Genomic DNA, 19,539 nt, shown 5'->3' on the forward strand with positions numbered 1-19,539 from the left:
ACTACCACCACCATGCTTCACTGATGAGGTGGTATGCTTAGGATCATGAGCAGTTCCTTTCCTTGAGCAGAGCCAAAAATGTTAGAATTGTGTCGATGTCCCAATATCTATGGACCTGACTGTAGATAGACAGATAGATTGATAGATAGAAAGGACATTAGCTTTAATCAGGTCTGTGATTAAACTGGGAGGGGTTGTTGGTGGAGTGGGCGGGATTAAGGGTGGGAAAGGAGTGTGTCAACCTGTCACTTTTAGTTTGACGAGAACAGTCTCCCTATACTACTCACGGAACAGCCGAACAATGAAGATGTGAATGAGCCCTAAGGACTTGATTTCAAAACAGAGTCCAAAACATGTTGGCTCCTGTTTGCTATTGCAAAATATGTTTTTAACCGTAACTTAATAGTGGACAATGAAAGCTTCCACATCTTGCTGGCCACCCTGTAGCTTTTGAGGACCCACACAGACAAAGTACCATGGAGAAGGAAGTGAAGGAGAACTACCACTGGAAGAAGAGACGTTTGTGGTGCAGGAGGACGAGGCTGCTGCTGCTGATGATGAATATACTAGCCATGATAACCAACCAATTAAGTGGGCACGCTGGCGAGCATAGCAAGCTTCATGATTGCTTGCTTACCTGCTGAGAGGTGTATTCTTACCATCAAGCAAATTTATAACTACTGGATAGCCATGCTTTTAGACCCTCAGTATCAAAGCAAAATGGGGGAATTTTTTCCTAATGTTGAAAGGAAGTCAAAATTGCTGTATTACCAAGATATACTGTGTACATAGCTTGCCACAGCTTTCAGCAAGCAGAAACCTCCCACTTGCATGTTGGACCAGGAGTCCCCTCTCCACCCACCCACTGAGTCACCGGCCTTCTGTCCTTTGTGCTACAAACACAGTTTAATGAACACGATAAAGTGTTTTTTTCATGTGCCAAGCCAGGCTGACCCAAATCAGCAAATGGATAACTACTACCTGAACAACCTGAATTGTGCCCTTTATCCAGCACATACCATGTTCCATTACCTTATGATGTTCTGGGCAAGCAGATTAGAACAGTGGCTGAAACTGTCCAAGTTAGCTATCACTGTACTGTCTTGTCCAGCCTCCAGTATCATCTCAGAGAGGGTTTTTAGTGTGACAGGTAACATTCTGACACCCAAATGGACAAGTTTGTCCTTCCCAAATGTACAAAACCTCACATTTATCAAAATGAGGCATGGATCATGAAGCTTTTCACGTACTTCCGACTGAGGCCAATAAATAGATCTGCCATTGTTGAAAGTGGCTATTTAATGTCAGCCCAATAGTGCCACTGCTGCTATTATCCTGCCATCATGTTCCGTACTGTATGGATGCTTCTGCTGTCACCGCTGCTACTACCATTACCCCTCACAGTGGAACATCTACTACCTTGCCACTACTACTACTACTACTACTACTACCACTACTACACAGCCATACATCTACTGTCTTGTCTGTTAGGTTTCATGCTGTGCTGTTACTGCTTCTTCTTTTACTGCTATCATTATTATCCCTACACAGCTTACCCCTTTCATATTCACTGTACTTCTGCTCCCAAAACAGGGAGAATTTTTTAACACTTTTTTGAAATGACTTAGTGTATACAGTACAGACCAAAAGTTTGGACACACCTTCTCATTCAAAGAGTTTTCTTTATTTTCAAAATTGTAGATTCACACTGAAGGCATCAAAACTATGAATTAACACATGTGGAATTATATACATAACAAACAAGTGTGAAACAACTGAAAATATGTCATATTCTAGGTTCTTCAAAGTAGCCACCTTTTGCTTTGATTACTGCTTTGCACACTCTTGGCATTCTCTTGATGAGCTTCAAGAGGTAGTACCCTGAAATGGTTTTCACTTCACAGGTGTGCCCTGTCAGGTTTAATAAGTGGGATTTCTTGCCTTATAAATGGGGTTGGGACCATCAGTGGCGTTGAGGAGAAGTCAGGTGGATACACAGCTGATAGTCCTACTGAATAGACTGTTAGAATTTGTATTATGGCAAGAAAAAAGCAGCTAAGTAAAGAAAAACGAGTGGCCATCATTACTTTAAGAAATGAAGGTCAGTCAGTCAGCCGAAAAATTGGGAAAACTTTGAAAGTAAGGGCTATTTGACCATGAAGGAGAGTGATGGGGTGCTGCGCCAGATGACCTGGCCTCCACAGTCACCAGACCTGAACCCAATCGAGATGGTTTGGGGTGAGCTGGACCGCAGAGTGAAGGCAAAAGGGCCAACAAGTGCTAAGCATCTCTGGGAACTCCTTCAAGACTGTTGGAAGACCATTTCAGGGGACTACCTCTTGAAGCTCATCAAGAGAATGCCAAGAGTGTGCAAAGCAGTAATCAAAGCAAAAGGTGGCTACTTTGAAGAACCTAGAATATGACAAATTTTCAGTTGTTTCACACTTGTTTGTTATGTATATAATTCCACATGTGTTAATTCATAGTTTTGATGCCTTCATAGTCATGAAAATAAATAAAACTCTTTGAATGAGAAGGTGTGTCCAAACTTTTGGTCTGTACTGTATATCAGGCATCCTCAAACTGCGGCCCTCCAGCTGTTGTAAAACTACAACTCCCACAATGCTCTGCTGTAGTCTGATACCTGTAGGCTGTTCGGGCATGCTGGGAGTTGTAGTTTTGCAACAGCTGGAGGGCCGCAGTTTGAGGATGCCTGGTATATATAAATAAATAACCCTGCCCTGTTAACCCTTTCCTGACAAGGCGATTTTCTGTTTTGTCATTTTTGTTTTTTGCTCCCCGTCTTCCCATAAATTTTTTATTTTTCTGTTCACATAGCCGTATGACGGCTTGTTTTTTGCGAGACAAGTTGTACTTTCTACTGCCACCATTTAATGTTGCATAAGATGTAGGGGGAAGTGGGGGAAAAAAATCCAAATGTGGTGGATTTGGAAAAAAAAAGCAATTCTGCCACAGTTTTAAGTTTTATTTTACCGAGTTCACTATGCTGTAAAACTGACTTCATTCTCCAGGTCTGTACAAATCAGATGATACCACATATGTATAGTTTTTCTTGTGAAGACTCAGCCACAATCTTCATTACTTTTACTGAGGGAAGGAAGTTGTTGGTCAAAATCTCACAATTCATCCATCCTCCCTTCAATACGGTGCAGTCATCCTAATAACTTTTCGGAAAAGCACCCCCATGCTTCACGGTTAGGATGGGGTTCTTGAGTTTTACTCATCCTTCTTTCTCCAAACACGGCAAGTGGAGTTGATACCATAAAGTTCTATTTTGGTCTCATCTGACCACATGACCTTCTCCCATGCCTCCTCTGGATCATCCAGATGGTCATTGGCGAACTTCAAACAGGCATAGACATGTGCTGGCATGAGCAGGGAGGCCTTGCGTGCCCTGCAGAATTTAAATTCATGACAGCGTAGTGTGTTACTAACGGAAATCTTGTGGTCCCAGCTCTCTTCAGGTCATTGACCAGGTCCTCTTCAAGTCATTGAAAAGGTCCTCCTGGCTGATTCCTGACCTTTCTCAGAATCATCCTTACCCCACGAGGCGAGATCTTGCAAGGAGTCCAATACTAACAGGCTGAACTAGATGGTCAGATGTCTTTTTTTCAGCCTTATAAACGGTGTTACTATTTTACCGAGGAAGATTGACAGTCATCTAGTGTTTCTTCCATTTTCTAATAATTGGATTCTCATCAAGCTGCTTGCCCATTGTCCTGTAGCCCATCCCAGCTTTGTGCAGGTCTACAATTTCATCTCTGGTGTCCTTAGACAGCTCTTTGGTCGTGGCCATGGTGGAGAGGTTGGAGTGTGATTGATTGAGTGTGTGGACAGGTGTCTTTTATACAGGTAATGAGTTCAAACAGGTGTAATCAATACAGATAATGAGTGCAGAATGGAAGGGCTTTTTAAAGAAAAACTAACAGATCTGTGCGAGCCAGAACTCTTGCTGGTTGGCAGGTGATCAAATGCATATTTCAAGCAATAAAATGCTAAATAACCCCTTAAAGACCCTGCCATTTTTTACTTTAAGGACCAGGCCATTTTCAGCATCTAACATGTGTCACTTTATGTGGTAATAACTTTAAAATGCTTTTACATATCCAGGCCATTCTGAGATTGTCTCGTCACATATTGTACTTCAAGTGTCAAAAAATTTCATTTTTATTTATAAAAAAATACCAAATTTACAAAAAAATTGAAAAACTTGCAAATTTACAAATTTCTATTTCCCTACTTTTATAATAGATAGTAATACCTTCAAAAATAGTAATTACTTTACATTCCCCATATGTCTACTTTATGTTTGAATCATTTTGAAAATTACATTTTATTTTTTGGGGACGTTAGAAGGCTTAGAAGTTTAGAAGCAAATCTTAAAATTTTTAAGAACATTTCCAAACCCCAATTTTTTCATGACCAGTTCAGTTATGCAGTCACTTTATGGGGCTTACATATTAGAAACCACCCATATATCACCCCATTTTAGAAACTACACCCCTCAAGCTATTCAAAACAGATTTTACAAACTTTGTTAACCCTTTAGGTGCCCCACGAGAATTAAAGGAAAATGGTAATAAAATTTAAAAATTTCACTTTTCTTTTGCAGATTTTACATTTTAATCTATTTTTTCTTAAACACATTAAGGGTTAACAGCCAAACAAAACTCAAAATCTATTACCCTGAATCTGGAGTTTACAGAAACACCCCATGTGTGCTCAAAAACTGAAGTATGGGCACACAGCAGGCTTCAGAGTGGAAGGAGCACCATATGGCTTTTGGAGAACAGATTTAGCTGGAATGGTAATTGGGAGCTATTTCGCATATGAAGACACGCTGAGGTGACTTTTTTTTCCAGAAAAAGTTGCTTTACACCCACATTTTTCACTTAAACAAGGGGTAACAGGACAAAATGCACCCCACATTTTGTTACCCATTTCCCCCCGAATACGCCAAAACCCGATAAGTGCTCACAAAATGATGTATGGCCGCACGGCAGGCTTCAGAGTGGAAGGAAAAATGTCAGAACTCTAATATTGCTTAACGTTTGGCTTCTTTACTATGCCCATATGCAGCACGAGTCCCCAAAACTTCTTCATCTCTGCTGCATCTACTGGGGTCCAACCCAGGGTTCTAGCATATGGCGAACTAGGGTTCTGAGGAATGAATTGTTGGGCGTACAAATTGGTTTGGGCCACCATTAGATTTACAAAATCTTCAGAGAAGATGATTAAAAAAAAAATCTAGTATGCACAATCTTTCAGAATTCCTGAGTTGCCCACAAACTCAGGAATTTGGGGCTGATAATCGTGGGGGTGGGCTCACTCCATGTGGGCTCACTCTGGGGGGCTGCCTCCTCTGCTACCCTGGGGCTCCTTCTAAAGGGTCCCTCAGCAGATGATGATGATGAGCGGGTAGAGGAATAAAGGAAAGTGGCATCCTCTTCTCCTTCACTGGCACACTCGGTATCGGAGGCAAGGATGGCGTATGCCTCTTCAGCTGAGTACACTCGTTGGGATGAATGGGCCATTTTTATTTTATTGGGGCTTGTAATAAATTTAAAATCAAATTTAGAAGAAAAGTTGTAAAAAAAAAGTTTTCGCCAAAAAAAATAGCTTGCAGCACAAACTGAGTAGACGCGATCAGTAATGGACACTACTGATCGGTGCTCAGTGGTTGCAAAATGCATGTACGCTGATGGTGCAGTTATTTTTTCACACACAAAAAAAAAAGTTTAAAAAAATAAATAAAAAAAATGTGCAGATGCTACTGAGCACACTAATGATCGGTGCTCTGCAGCACTGTTGTATAAAACTTTACTACACTGGCTAAAAATGTAACATATACACTCACCTAAAGAATTATTAGGAACACCATACTAATACGGTGTTGGACCCCCTTTTGCCTTCAGAACTGCCTTAATTCTACGTGGCATTGATTCAACAAGGTGCTGATAGCATTCTTTAGAAATGTTGGGCCATATTGATAGGATAGCATCTTGCAGTTGATGGAGATTTGAGGGACGCACGAAGCTCTTGTTCCACCACATCCCAAAGATGCTCTATTGGGTTGAGATCTGGTGACTGGGGGCCATTTTAGTACAGTGAACTCATTGTCATGTTCAAGAAACCAATTTGAAATGATTCGAGCTTTGTGACATGGTGCATTATCCTGCTGGAAGTAGCCATCAGAGGATGGGTACATGGTGGTCATGAAGGGATGGACATGGTCAGAAACAATGCTCAGGTAGCCCGTGGAATTTAAACGATGCCCAATTGGCACTAAGGGGCCTAAAGTGTGCCCAGAAAACATCCCCCACAACATTACACCACCACCACCACCAGCCTGCACAGTGGTAACAAGGCATGATGGATACATGTTCTCATTCTGTTTACGCCAAATTCGGACTCTACCATTTTAATGTCTCAACAGAAATCGAGACTCATCAGACCAGGCAACATTTTTCCAGTCTTCAACAGTGCAATTTTGGTGAGCTTGTGCAAATTGTAGCCTCTTTTTCCTATTTGTAGTGGAGATGAGTGGTACCCGATGGGGTCTTCTGCTGTTGTAGCCCATCCGCCTCAAGGTTGTGCGTGTTGTGGCTTCACAAATGCTTTGCTGCATACCTCGGTTGTAACGAGTGGTTATTTCAGTCAACGTTGCTCTTCTATCAGCTTGTATCAGTCGGCCCATTCTCCTCTGACTTCTAGCATCCACAAGGCATTTTCGCCCACAGGACTGCCGCATACTGTATGTTTTTTTCCTTTTCACACCATTCTTTGTAAACCCTAGAAATGGTTGTGCGAGAAAATCCCAGTAACTGAGCAGATTGTGAAATACTCAGAACGGCCCGTCTGGCACCAACAACCGTGCCACGCTCAAAATTGCTTAAATCAGCTTTCTTTCCCATTCTGACATTCAGTTTGGAGTTCAGGAGATTGTCTTGACCAGGACCACACCCCTAAATGCCTTGAAGCAACTGCCATGTGATTGGTTGACTAGATAATTGCATTAATGAGAAATAGAACAGGTGTTCCTAATAATTCTTTAGGTGAATAATTCTTTAGGCTTCGTGCCCTGGATGTGCATCCTTCAAATCTCCATCAACTGCAAGATGCATATCCTATCAATATGGGCCAACATTTCTAAAGAATGCTATCAGCACCTTGTTGAATCAATGCCACTTAGAATTAAGGCAGTTCTGAAAGCAAAAGGGGGTCCAACACCGTATTAGTATGGTGTTCCTAATAATTCTTTAGGCGAGTGTATATATATATATATATATATATATAAATATAGAACTATATATATATTTATATAAAGCCCTCACTACCAGTTCTTTTTTAACTAAAAAAAATGAAAAATTGGCTAAAAATCTGCACAAATAATCCTCAGGTGCTGATCAAGCAGGTATGCACTGAAAAGTACTTGGCCGTCACAACTTGCACGCAGAAAAAGTGATGCAGAGCTGGAAAATGGTATAAATATATATATAGTGCGCAGACCAAATGGCGTCCGTAAAAAAAGGATGGGGGGGACGGGGCTGGGGGCTGGGAAGGCATAGGGACAGGGATTGAGGGATCTGGAACAGCTGCAAATGAAAACAAAACTCTGTGCAGCTATTACAGATATTCTTCTTCTTTCTTCTTTTCAGCAGCAAAGGGGTTAAACTCGCAGTGGTGATACACCACAATCCCAGCAAGCCACAGCAGCACAGAAAGTCATAGAACCTCTCTGCAAGCAGTCACCAGCTAGAAGGGATGCTTGCAGGGAGGTTTTGCCTCTTCCTGTGTAGCTATAGCGCTGCCATTGGCTGGGGCATTGTTCCAGCCAATCACAGTGCTGGCAGGGGACCCAAAACACTGGTGTCCCCTGCCTTACCTCAGATGTGATCGGTGCTGACCAGTTCAGCACCGACCACCGTCCCCTGACCTCCTCTTGACCTTCCCCGCAGCTGCTGCCAACTTCCTGCGCTGCGATGTGACTGACACATTGATCGGCCAATCGCAGGGCTTAGAGCTGCAGGGGGTGGATCGGCACAATGCTTCTCTTTCCCAGCATGGCTGCCGGTAAGAGCAGCCATGGTGCCGCGATTCCGCCCCGATCTTCCCCCAGAGCCCCGCAGACCTCATGATATACATGTACGTCATGGGTCTTTAAGTCCCGTCAAGATATGACGTATATGTTCGTCATGGGTCTTAAGGGGTTAAGTGTGAGTTCACATCACCGTTATGGATTCCGTTATTGTTTTCCATTATAACATGGTTATAACGGCAAATAATGGAATCCATAACACGGAATGCAAAACGGAAGCCTTACAGAGGCATTCAGTTTTGATCCGTCATAATAGTCGGGATTTTTTTCTTTAGATTCTTTCTCTCACAGTACCTACCATAAAAATTACAGATCTCTCCATTCTTTGTAGGTGGGAAAACTTGCAAAATTGCCATTTTCCCTACTGTATCTCTCTCTCTCTCTCTATATATATATATATATATATATATATATATATACACATACACACACACACACACACACATACACTTTCACAGCTCCGAAGTAAGAAAAGAAATTGTACCGGTATTTTGTAATTCTGTCCAGTTAGAAAGAGAACCTGTGGCAACCAATTGTGTGACAATGTGGAAAAAAAGGAAAATAACTGCAAAGAAGGAATAAGGATAAACAAAATATAGGGAAATAATTTATATGAAAAAGAAATATGAAATAATGCATATGGCATAATAACTCAAATACAGGTCATTAGGGTTTCTCAAACAAGAATAATGGGTATTGCATGTCACTCTTCTAACAGGTTTTAGGACTTTGTTTTATTTATATGCTGCCACTTTCCCTGGACAGTAATCTGAATCAGTATCTATATACCAAAGAGTGGCCTAACTGCTTAAAATCATACCATATACCACATGAAATAGATAAATCACATGCAAACCGTTTAAACCACAAGAATTTTTACACTGAATAAATGAAATCAGTGTGTCTGTCATTACACTATGCTTCCCTCACTGAAGGCAACATACAGTTGAAATACAGTACGTCTTACAATTTTTACAAGTAAATGAAATAACCAATAAATGCTAATGAGATATAAATATTTTACTTTTTAAAATAAGCTAAATTCAATCATTTTTAATAAATTTATAGTATGTAAAAAGTCACCTGAAAGGTATGTGATGTGTTGCTGCTGCAAGAAGCTTTCTACCCAAAATACACAGTCCAAAGGAAAGTGTTACCAAAAAAGAGTCTTCGTCAGTGCCTAATTTCTGAAATACATTATGAGAAACAGAGACCAGTATTAAACAGCTGCATATAAAAATGAATAAATATAGCAGAATATTATGGGGACACTGCAAATTTTACACTTTAAAACCTCTGCTACAGTAAAATTCACTGGAGTTATATGCAAATGTATTGCAGATATTGCTGTTGATTTGCCATCGAATTCACCCTGTGCCTGGCAGAAATTTGCACTCTACATTGGATTTGGTAAAATCTCATCTACTTTGCTGATATCTAAAACATTGTGGATTTTCTGCCTATAAGGCCTCATGCACACGACCGTTGTGTGCATCCGCGTCCGTGGTTCCGTTTTCCGTTTTTTTTCGCGGACCCATTGACTTTCAATGGGTCCGTGGAAAAATCGGAAAATGCACCGTTTGGCAGCCGCATCCGTGAGCCGTGTTTCCTGGCCATGAAAAAAATATGACCTGTCCTATTTTTTTCACGGTCAACGGTTCGCGGACCCATTCAAGTCAATGGGTCCGTGAAAAATCACGGATGCACACAAGATTGTCATCCGTGTCCGTGATCCGTGTCCGTTTTTTCCTATCATTTCAATGGCAAACTTGACTTAGATTTTTTTTTTCATTTTTCCTGTCCGTGGATCCTCCAAAAATCAAGGAAGACCCACGGACGAAAAAACGGTCACGGATCACGGACCTACGGATCCCGTTTTTGCGGACCTTAAAAAAAAACGGTGGTGTGCATGAGGCCTAATTCTCAGCAAATACAATACCAATTAGTGTTACTCACAAGGTGATTTATCCAAAGTATTATATTAGATATATAAAAATTCTGAGAAAATTCGATTACCAACTCAGGTTCCTAGTAAAGCTTGTCGAAAATCTTTTAAAAACAATTTTTGATTGCTTTGCTTTTTTACTTAAAAAATATCATTCTATCATTAACAGCTGTTTTCAAATATGTTAAAGATAATCTGTCGCTAGTTTTATGCTGCTGTAACTGAGCATTGAAGCTGTTCAATACACAGTGAACTCTGGTGAGTCCTCATATTCATGAGGTCCCAACTCTCCCATCCATGTTGATTGACAGATTTTTGTTTGTTTGTTTTATTTATTTATTTATTTTTTTGCTTATTGCAATTCAAGAAATTCATTTTGCTATGGGTATGGGTAGTTTATAGAACTGGAAACAGATTCCCTTTAACACTTTAATGACCAGGTGCCACAAACTTACCTGGCTCCGGTGGGGAGATCTCCACCTTCTGAACTACTGGGCTGTGAGAGACGCTTTGCGACTCCACGCCGTCTCGTGATGTGACAGCATCCCTAGAAATGCTCTGTTTCTCTCCACAGTGGGTTTGTGCTTGAGGAAAATGAGTAATGCTTTATTATTCAGCTATTCTGTGTGTGTGCTGTGCCTAACTAATGGAGCACTGAGTCATGGACCTATCAGGTTCTGATCCTGAGACTCGGTGCTCTATTTAAGCCATACACCTTTGCCAGTGAAAGCTTTAGACTCCTTAGGCTGAGTTCACACGGACGAGATTTCCGCGCGGGTGCAATGCGGGAGGTGAACTCATTGCACCCGCACTGAATCCGGACCCATTCATTTCTATGGGTCTGTGCACATGAGCTGTGATTTTCACGCATCACTTATGCATTGCGTGAAAATCGCAGCATGTTCTATATTGTGCGTTTATCACGCAACGCAGGCCCCATAGAAATGAATGGGGTTGCGTGAATATCGCAAGCAAGTGCGGATGCTTTGCGATTTTCACGCACGGTTGCTAGGTGACGATCGGGATGGGGACCCGATCATTATTATTTTCCCTTATAACATGGTTATAAGGGAAAATAATAGCATTCTGAATACAGAATGCATAGTACAATAGGGCTGGAGGGGTTAAAAAAAATATATATATATTTTGACTCACCTTAATCCACTTGTTCGTCAGCCGGCATCTCTTCTGTCTTGTTCTGTGAAGAATAGGACCTTTGATGACGTCACTACATTCATCACATGGTCCGTCACATGATCCATCACCATAGTGATGGATCATGTGATGAGCGTAGTGACGTCATCAAAGGTCCTATTCTTCACAGAACAAGACAGAAGAGATTCCGGCTGCGCAAACAAGTGGATTAACTGGATTTAACCCCTCCAGCCCTATTGTACCATGCATCCTGTATTCAGAATGCTATTATTTTCCCTTATAACCATGTTATAAGGGAAAATAATACAATATACACTACAACTAACCCAAACCTGAACTTCTGTGAAGAAGATTGGGTCTGGGTACCACAGTCGGTTTTTTATCACGCGCGTGCAAAACACATTGCCCCTGCGTGATAAAAACTGAACATCGGAACGCAATCGCAGTCAAAACTGACTGCAATTGCGTATCTACTTGCCGCAATACACCGGGATGCATCCGGACCTAATACGGACACGCTCGTGTGAACTCAGCCTTAGCTGTGCTCCTGGTTCTGTGCGTGTGTGGATTGCTTGTACAGGGTGGGCCATTTATATGGATACACAAATGGGAATGGTTGGTGATATTAACTTCCTGTTTGTGGCACATTAGTATATGTGAGGGGGGAAACTTTTCAAGATGGGTGGTGACCATGGTGGCCATTCTGAAGTCGGCCATTTTGAATCCAACTTTTGTTTTTTCAATAGGAAGAGGGTCATGTGACACATCAAACTTATTGGGAATTTCACACGAAAAACAATGGTGTGCTTGGTTTTAACGTAACTTTATTCTTTCATGAGTTATTTACAAGTTTCTGACCACTTATAAAATGTGTTCAATGTGCTGCCCATTGTGATGGATTGTCAATGCAACCCTCTTCTCCAACTCTTCACACACTGATAGCAACACTGCAGGAGAAATGCTAGCACAGGCTTCCAGTATCCGTAGTTTCAGGTGCTGCACATCTCGTATCTTCACAGCATAGACAATTGCCTTCAGATGACCCCAAAGATAAAAGTCTAAGGGGGTCAGATTGGGAGACTTTGGGGGCCATTCAACTGGTCCACGACGACCAATCCACTTTCCAGGAAACTGTTCATCTAGGAATGCTCAGACCTGACAACCATAATGTGGTGGTGCACCATCTTGCTGGAAAAACTCAGGGAACGTGCCAGCTTCAGTGCATAAAGAGGGAAACACATCATCATGTAGCAATTTCACATATCCAGTGGCCTTGAGGTTTCTATTGGTGAAGAATGGCCCCACTATCTTTGTACCCCATATACCACACCATACCATCAATTTTTTTCTTCCAACAGTCTTGGAGGGATCTATCCTATGTGGGTTAGGGTCAGACCAATAGCGGTGGTTTTGTTTGTTAACTTCACCATTTACATAAAAGTTTGCCTCATCACTGAACAAAATCTTCTGCAATTTTTGTTTTGCCCATTCTGCAAATTCAGTGCGCCGATCTGGGTCATCCTCGTTGAGATGCTGTAGTAGCTGGAGTTTGTAAGGGTGCCATTTGTGAGTAGCTAATATCCGCCGAAGGGATGTTCGACGAATGCCACTCTCCAGTGACATGCGGCGAGTGCTACGCTGTGGGCTCTTGCTGAATGAAGCTAGGACAGCCACTGATGTTTCTTCATTAGAGACAGATTTCATGCGTCCACATTTTGGCAAATCCAACACTGAACCAGTTTCACGAAACTTAGCAAGCAGTTTGCTAACTGTAGCATGGGAGATGGGTGGTCTCGTAGGGTGTCTTGCATTTAAATCTGCTGCAATGACCCGGTTACTGCGTTCACCAGACATCAACACAATTTCTATCCGCTCCTCACTTGTTAACCTCGGCGACATGTCAATGGCTGTAAACAAAGAGAAACTTGTAAATAACTCATGAAAGAATAAAGTTACGTTAAAACCAAGCACACCATTGTTTTTCGTGTGAAATTCCCAATAAGTTTGATGTGTCACATGACCCTCTTCCTATTGAAAAAACAAAAGTTGGATTCAAAATGGCCGACTTCAAAATGGCCGCCATGGTCACCACCCATCTTGAAAAGTTTCCCCCCTCACATATACTAATGTGCCACAAACAGGAAGTTAATATCACTAACCATTCCCATTTTATTAAGGTGTATCCATATAAATGACCCACCCTGTATTATTGACCTCAGCTTGCCTTTGACTGCTCTCTATCTTGTGTTTTGGTACATTGCTTCCAATCTGGTTCTGACTTTGGCTTGTGACTACCCACTGTCTTGCGATTTTGAACTGTTTGGGCGGAGTTCCAGTTAGGGCTCACTGTCTATGTGTTCCAATCTACTGCTGTGGTAACACCAGGCCTGAAAAAGCCTTAATGACCAGACACTTTGTTGTGTTTTAGGGCACGTGGTGTTTTTTTTGGACTGTTAAAATGTTTTTTTTTTACTTTTTTAGATGACGCTCAAAAAAAAAAAAAATAACTGTTTTCAAACTGTAGCTTTTTTTTAAATAAATATGCAAACAAAAATGGGTTCTTTATTTTGTCACTCTAAAAATTTGAATATTGTGCAAAATTCATTTATTTCAGTAATGCAACTTACCGTAAAAGGTGAAACTAACATATGAGATAGACTGATTAATGCAAAGCAAGATATTTCAATCCTTTATTTGTTATAATTTGGGTGATTATGGCTTATAGTTTAGTAAACCCCAAAGTCACAATTTTGAGGTACCCTTTGCTCAGGGGATAGGGATTAATTAGCTGACTAGAGTGTGACACTGAGCCTAGAATATTGAGCCTTTTCACAAAATTCTAATTTTAAGCTGCATAAATGCAATTCCTTTTAATTTGCATTACTGAAATAAATGGACTTTTGCACAATATTAAAATTTTTCGAGTTTCACTTGTACAGTATGTATAGCTTTATGTGAAATGGGCAACTATGGTGATGGCTTTAGTTCGTGTGGACTTTTTTTTTTTCTTTCCTTATTTTATTTTACTTGTAAATTATTATATTTTTTACTTACCTTTTTAATATATTTTTGGAACATAATATGTCCACCAAAAGGCCATTAACTCCTTGACGACATCTGTTGTCTCTTTCAAGATGGCACCTGCTCTGAAGCGGTGTGAGCGCTTTAGCCGCTGGGTGCCTGCTATTTCTCCCATTAGCTATCTGTGATAACACCAGTCACAGACATTTAACCCCTCAGATGCCATAGTCAAATGTGGCCACGCCATCTGAGCACTGAAAACTCTAAATCGCTGTGCTCCCAGAGCTAAAACTAAAGATGTAGCAGCGCTAGCAATCACGGTTTTGGCATAGCGTTGCTAACCACTCGCGACTTTGTTACAACTGTAGTAGTAATACACAACAAGGCCAGTAGAAAGCAGTGTTAACCAAAAGTACAGTACTGAATGAATCAGATGAGAAGACTGCAAGCAGCACAATTCATTAACACGTTAGCAGCACTCCACAAACAGCTGTTGTGTAGTCAACTACAGTACTTTCTTTGTAATCAGGTCACATTTGCTTTCCGTGTACTGTATGTGTCATCTGCGAATTTAAGGAGAAGGCAAGATTTCCCCACCCCAGAGACTCCCATCAGAAGCAATATAAATAAATAGTCATAATCGGGATTTATGCTGGACATGTCACTGAGCTCCCCGCCGCTTCACCATAAAAACACACACAGAAGACCGGAGACCCGACGCCTGCCAAGCCAAACCGGGTCCGAGAGCTACGGGCACAATGACAATGCATTTATGTATTTAATATCTGTGGTCATTGTGCCTGTAGCTCTCGGACCCGGTTTGGCTTGCCAGGCGTCGGGTCTCCGGTGTTCTGTGTGTGTTTTTATGTTGAAGAGGTCGGGGAGCTCAGTGACATGTCCAACATGAATCCCTAAGACTTTTTATTTAAATACGAAGGTACTGTAGAATTTGAAAAAAAAAAAAATACAGTACTAAAGAGTACAAGAATCCCCCCAGGGGCCTGGGATTAACCCCCCAAAACCAACAGAGCCACCGCAAGCCCGAACTATTTGTAACGCCTAAAAGGTTGCCAGACAAAATCAGGGAATACTGTAGTATTTTTGTACTGTATTTAATATCTGTGGTCATTGTGGTTCTTTCTACTGTATTACAGTATTTCAGATAAAAATTTAACAAATACAGTATGAAATAAAAAACAACAGAGCCACCGCAAGCCTGAGCTCTGTGTAACCCCACCATGGCTGCCAGGCGAAACCAGGAAATACTGTACGGCAAAGAAAAAGGGGGTCAGTCAGCACATCCCAATGCGCAGGGGCACATTGCTATGGCTGAAAACAACACTGTAAAACAAAACATGCAATGCAACAGCTCTCTGCAAACCAAAGTACAAAAATGCATAATAATTGCTAATGCTATACTTATAAATTAGAGATGCTTGGCAAATACATTTTGTGCAAAATTATTTGAGCCTGTCTGCCGCACGTCAAGACGATCTCTGTAAGACAGCTTTCTAACACTAAATTCTTCCTGTTATGTGCCATGACGGCTACCATACAATTCAGGGAGTGTAGGTTCCACATGCATGCTGGGCCTGCTTTAATTTCTGTCATCTTTGGTGCCAAAACGGCCTCCATTATATCCAAGGAATGCAGGTACCAACATACATGCCGAGCCCACTCCACACCTCTCCTTGTGCCAAATGCCCACCAAAGAATGCAATGAGAGTCCACACTATACCTCTCCTGGTGCCAAATGGCTTCCAGTGAATGAGGGAGAGCAGACTAAGATATATACTCACACTAATTAAAACTGTTGCATTGCATGTTTTGTTTTACAGGAAATACTGTAGTATTTATGTATTTAATATCTGTGGTCATTGTGTTTTTTTATATTTTTGAAAAAAAAAAGAAATAAAAAATGGCAAAAACATGCGAGTCAATGATTTTTACTTTCTCTTTCAGATTTTTTTTATGTTGTAGCAAAGTTAGTTCTTTTTCTTGATCGTCCAAGCCTCCATTCTCGCTTCCAACAACTGTGGAACATACAGTATGCTCATCAACAAGGGAATCATTAACTATTTATCATAAATACACTAATTATCATATAACTATTTATTGCATATACATATGCCCTTTAGCTGTAGGAACACAAAATACTCTTGTATCCAAGGATGGCAGAAACAGCACGACACTGGTCTATGGTGGTATATGGTTTGACTTTTGTTGTACTTTAGTGCATTTACTGTACAATAATAATAAGTGAATACAGCAGATGCTAATCAAAGGACGAATAGGTTTACTGTTTAGGTTTACTGTTTACTGTATGTGTAATTTATCAGATACTCTATTATGTACACAGGAGATTCCAAGAGTAGTAAAAGTGCACTTCTCTGTAGTAACTTGATGTGACAGTTCGGAACCTCTCCTGTCCTGCCGTATCCCATACTGTACATGTTATAGGGTTTCGCTCTGGTAGATAGGATAAGCGGGCGTAGTACAGAGGCAAAATACAAGTTCTTAACTCAAAACATCAGTGTTTATTCACACTTGAGGCAATTGCACAAAACAGCACGTAACTTTGCAGTCTTGGTTTTAATTCACACACAATGGAAAGTTCATATAACACAAGTCACCTTGCTGGCAGTTCTGCCTCCAGAAGTCCATAGCAGGCGTTAGGGGGACTGTTTCCCCAGGGTGCGGCTCTTAGCCCTCCAGCACGGCACAAAGCCTCAGATCCCAAAAACAGAGACAAGTCTGCTGAGCCCAGCTGTCTATTTAAGGACAGCCAGGTGCTGCCAAAATCCGCACCAGCACTTAAACTCCGTTCCGGTATTTGACCTCACCTGCTAGAAACCAGCCCAGCCACACATGCTGGGAGGAAAATACCTGCCTTGCCAGACACAACCCCTCACTGTGTCACATACCCCCCCCCCTTGTTCAACCCTGAGGGGTGGACACACGCCAGACAATGCACCCGGGACAGGGCATCGGTGATTCCTTGCAAACTGCCTGCTCTGTGTTCTACCGAGAACTTAAAGTTTTGCAGAGACAAAAACCATCTGGTGACCCGGGCATTCCTGTCTTTGGCCTGGCTCATCCACTTGAGAGGGGAGTGGTCGGTCACCAGGCAGAACTTTCTCCCCAACAAATAGTAGAGGAGAGACTAGAGTGCCCACTTGATAGCCAGGTACTCTCTCTCCTCTATACTGTACCTGGTTTCAGCTGGGGTGAGCTTGCAGCTTAGAAAGACAATGGGATGCTCCTCCCCGTTGACTTCCTGAGACAGTACAGCATTGAGGCCTACTTCGGAGGCATCCGTTTGTACCATGAACTCCCTCTTGAAGTCAGGCGTCACCAAAACCGGTGACCCACACAGGTCTGACTTCAAAGTGGCAAAAGCCTCTTCCGACTGATCATCCCAGTTAACCATCACTGATTTTCGTCCCTTCAAGAGCCCTGTCAAGGGCGCGGCTAGAGTATCAAAGTGGGGAACAAACCTCATGTAATAGCCCACCATTCCCAGGAATTACTTTATTTGCCTAGTGGTGACATGTCAGGGCCAATTCCGTATAGCCTCTATTTTGCTCACTTGGGGTTTGGTGACTCTGCGCACAATGACATACCCCTGGTACTTAGTCTCTTCTAACCCTATCGCACATTATTTTGGGTTAGCGGTTAGGCCAGCTATCCGAAGGGAGTCCACTACAGCCTGCACTTTGGGTAGGTGACTTTCCCAGTCGGTACTGTGGATGACAATATCGTCCAGGTAAGCGAAAGCTTAGTGACGATGTGCACGAAGCACAATGTCCATTAGTCGCTGAAAAGTGGAGGGGCGCCATGCAAACAAAAGGGTAAGACCTTATATTGATACAGACCCTCAGGCGTGATGAACGCAGTTTTCTCTTTGGCAGCCTCCGTTAAGGGCACCTGCCAGTACCCTTTTGTGAGGTCCAAACCATAAAAATATCGGGCTTGTCCTAACCTCTCGATGAGCTCATTCATCAGGGCCATGGGATACGCATCGAATTTGGAAACCTCATTAAGTTTTCGAAAGTCGTTACAAAACCGCAACGTCCCGTCCAACTTGGGTATCAATACTATAGGACTGGCCCACTAACTTTTTGACTCCTCAATGACGCCTAGCTGCAACATTAGCTGCACCTCCTCCGATATGGCTTGTCGCCGAGCTTCGGGTACCCGGTATAGTTTTAATCAGACTTTTGCCTGAGGCTCAGTGCCAATGTTATGCTGGATTATGGAAATGCATCCAGGGAGGTCCGAGAACACATCCGTGTTCCGACTAACGAACTCCCTGGCCTCCTGAATCTGTTTAGAGGAGAGGCTGTCAGCAATTTTTACTGTGGCAGCTGCCTCTCTTGCATCAGACAGAGGGGCCGGAACCTCTTCTCCTAGAAAACCTGTCCGCGGGCTGTTTTCTGTACAGATTTCCCTGTCTTTCCATGGTTTGAATAAATTCACATGGTAAACCTGCTCCGGCTTTCGCCGCCCTGGCTGTTGTACCTTGTAGTTTCCATCTCCAATTTTCTCGAGTACCTCGTAGGGCCCGTGCCACCTAGCCAGGAACTTACTGTCCACGGTCGGCACCAGAACCAAAAGCCGATCACCCAGGTTAAAGATCTGGTTCCGAGCCTGCCGATTAAAGACCTGACTCTGGGCTCGCTGAGCTGCCTCCATATGCTCCCTAACAAGAGGCAACACTGTCTCTATCCGATCTTGCATCTGGGTAACATACTCAATGACACTTTTATGGTTAGTGGGTTTTTGTTCCCATGCCTCTTTGGCCACGTCCAGGAGACCACGAGGGTGTCTGCCATATAGCAGTTCAAAGGGCGAGAACCCAGTAGGTACCCCTCGCACTGCGAACATGAGATAGGGAAGAAGGAGGTCCCAGTCCTTCCCATCTTTAGACACTACCTTTTTCAACATATTTTTTAATGTTTGGTTAAACCGTTCTACCAGATCGTCTGTTTGCGGATGGTAAACAGACATCTGTAGTTGTTTTATGTGCATGCACCTTACAGAGTTCCCTTATCACCTTGGACATAAAAGGGGTCCCTTGGTCGGTCAGAACCTCTTTAGGTAGTCCTACTCGGGAAAACATCTCCATTAACTCCTTAGCTATGAGTTTGCCCAAGGTATGTTGCAGTGGCACCGCATTCGGGTACCTAGTGGCGTAGTCTAGAATGAATAAGATGTGTTTATGCCCTCTGGCGGACTGCGGTACTGGGCCTATGAGGTCCATGGCTATTCGGTCAAACGGTACTTCGATAATCAGGAG

The 19,539-nt window shown here is 42.3% G+C and overlaps 1 protein-coding gene across 1 annotated transcript in view; it reads right to left on the reverse strand.

Moving 5' to 3' along the window:
- LOC120999265 (pecanex-like protein 2) overlaps positions 1 to 19,539 on the reverse strand; it is a 535,756-nt gene that overhangs the window by 170,730 nt on the left and 345,487 nt on the right. Inside the window, exon 11 of the mRNA XM_040430137.1 lies at positions 9,203 to 9,306. Within this exon, the coding sequence (XP_040286071.1) occupies positions 9,203 to 9,306 (104 nt within the window). The remainder of the gene's footprint in view (positions 1 to 9,202; positions 9,307 to 19,539) is intronic.

Source organism: Bufo bufo, chromosome 4, assembly GCF_905171765.1.
Source record: "Bufo bufo chromosome 4, aBufBuf1.1, whole genome shotgun sequence".
Lineage (NCBI taxonomy): Eukaryota > Metazoa > Chordata > Amphibia > Anura > Bufonidae > Bufo > Bufo bufo.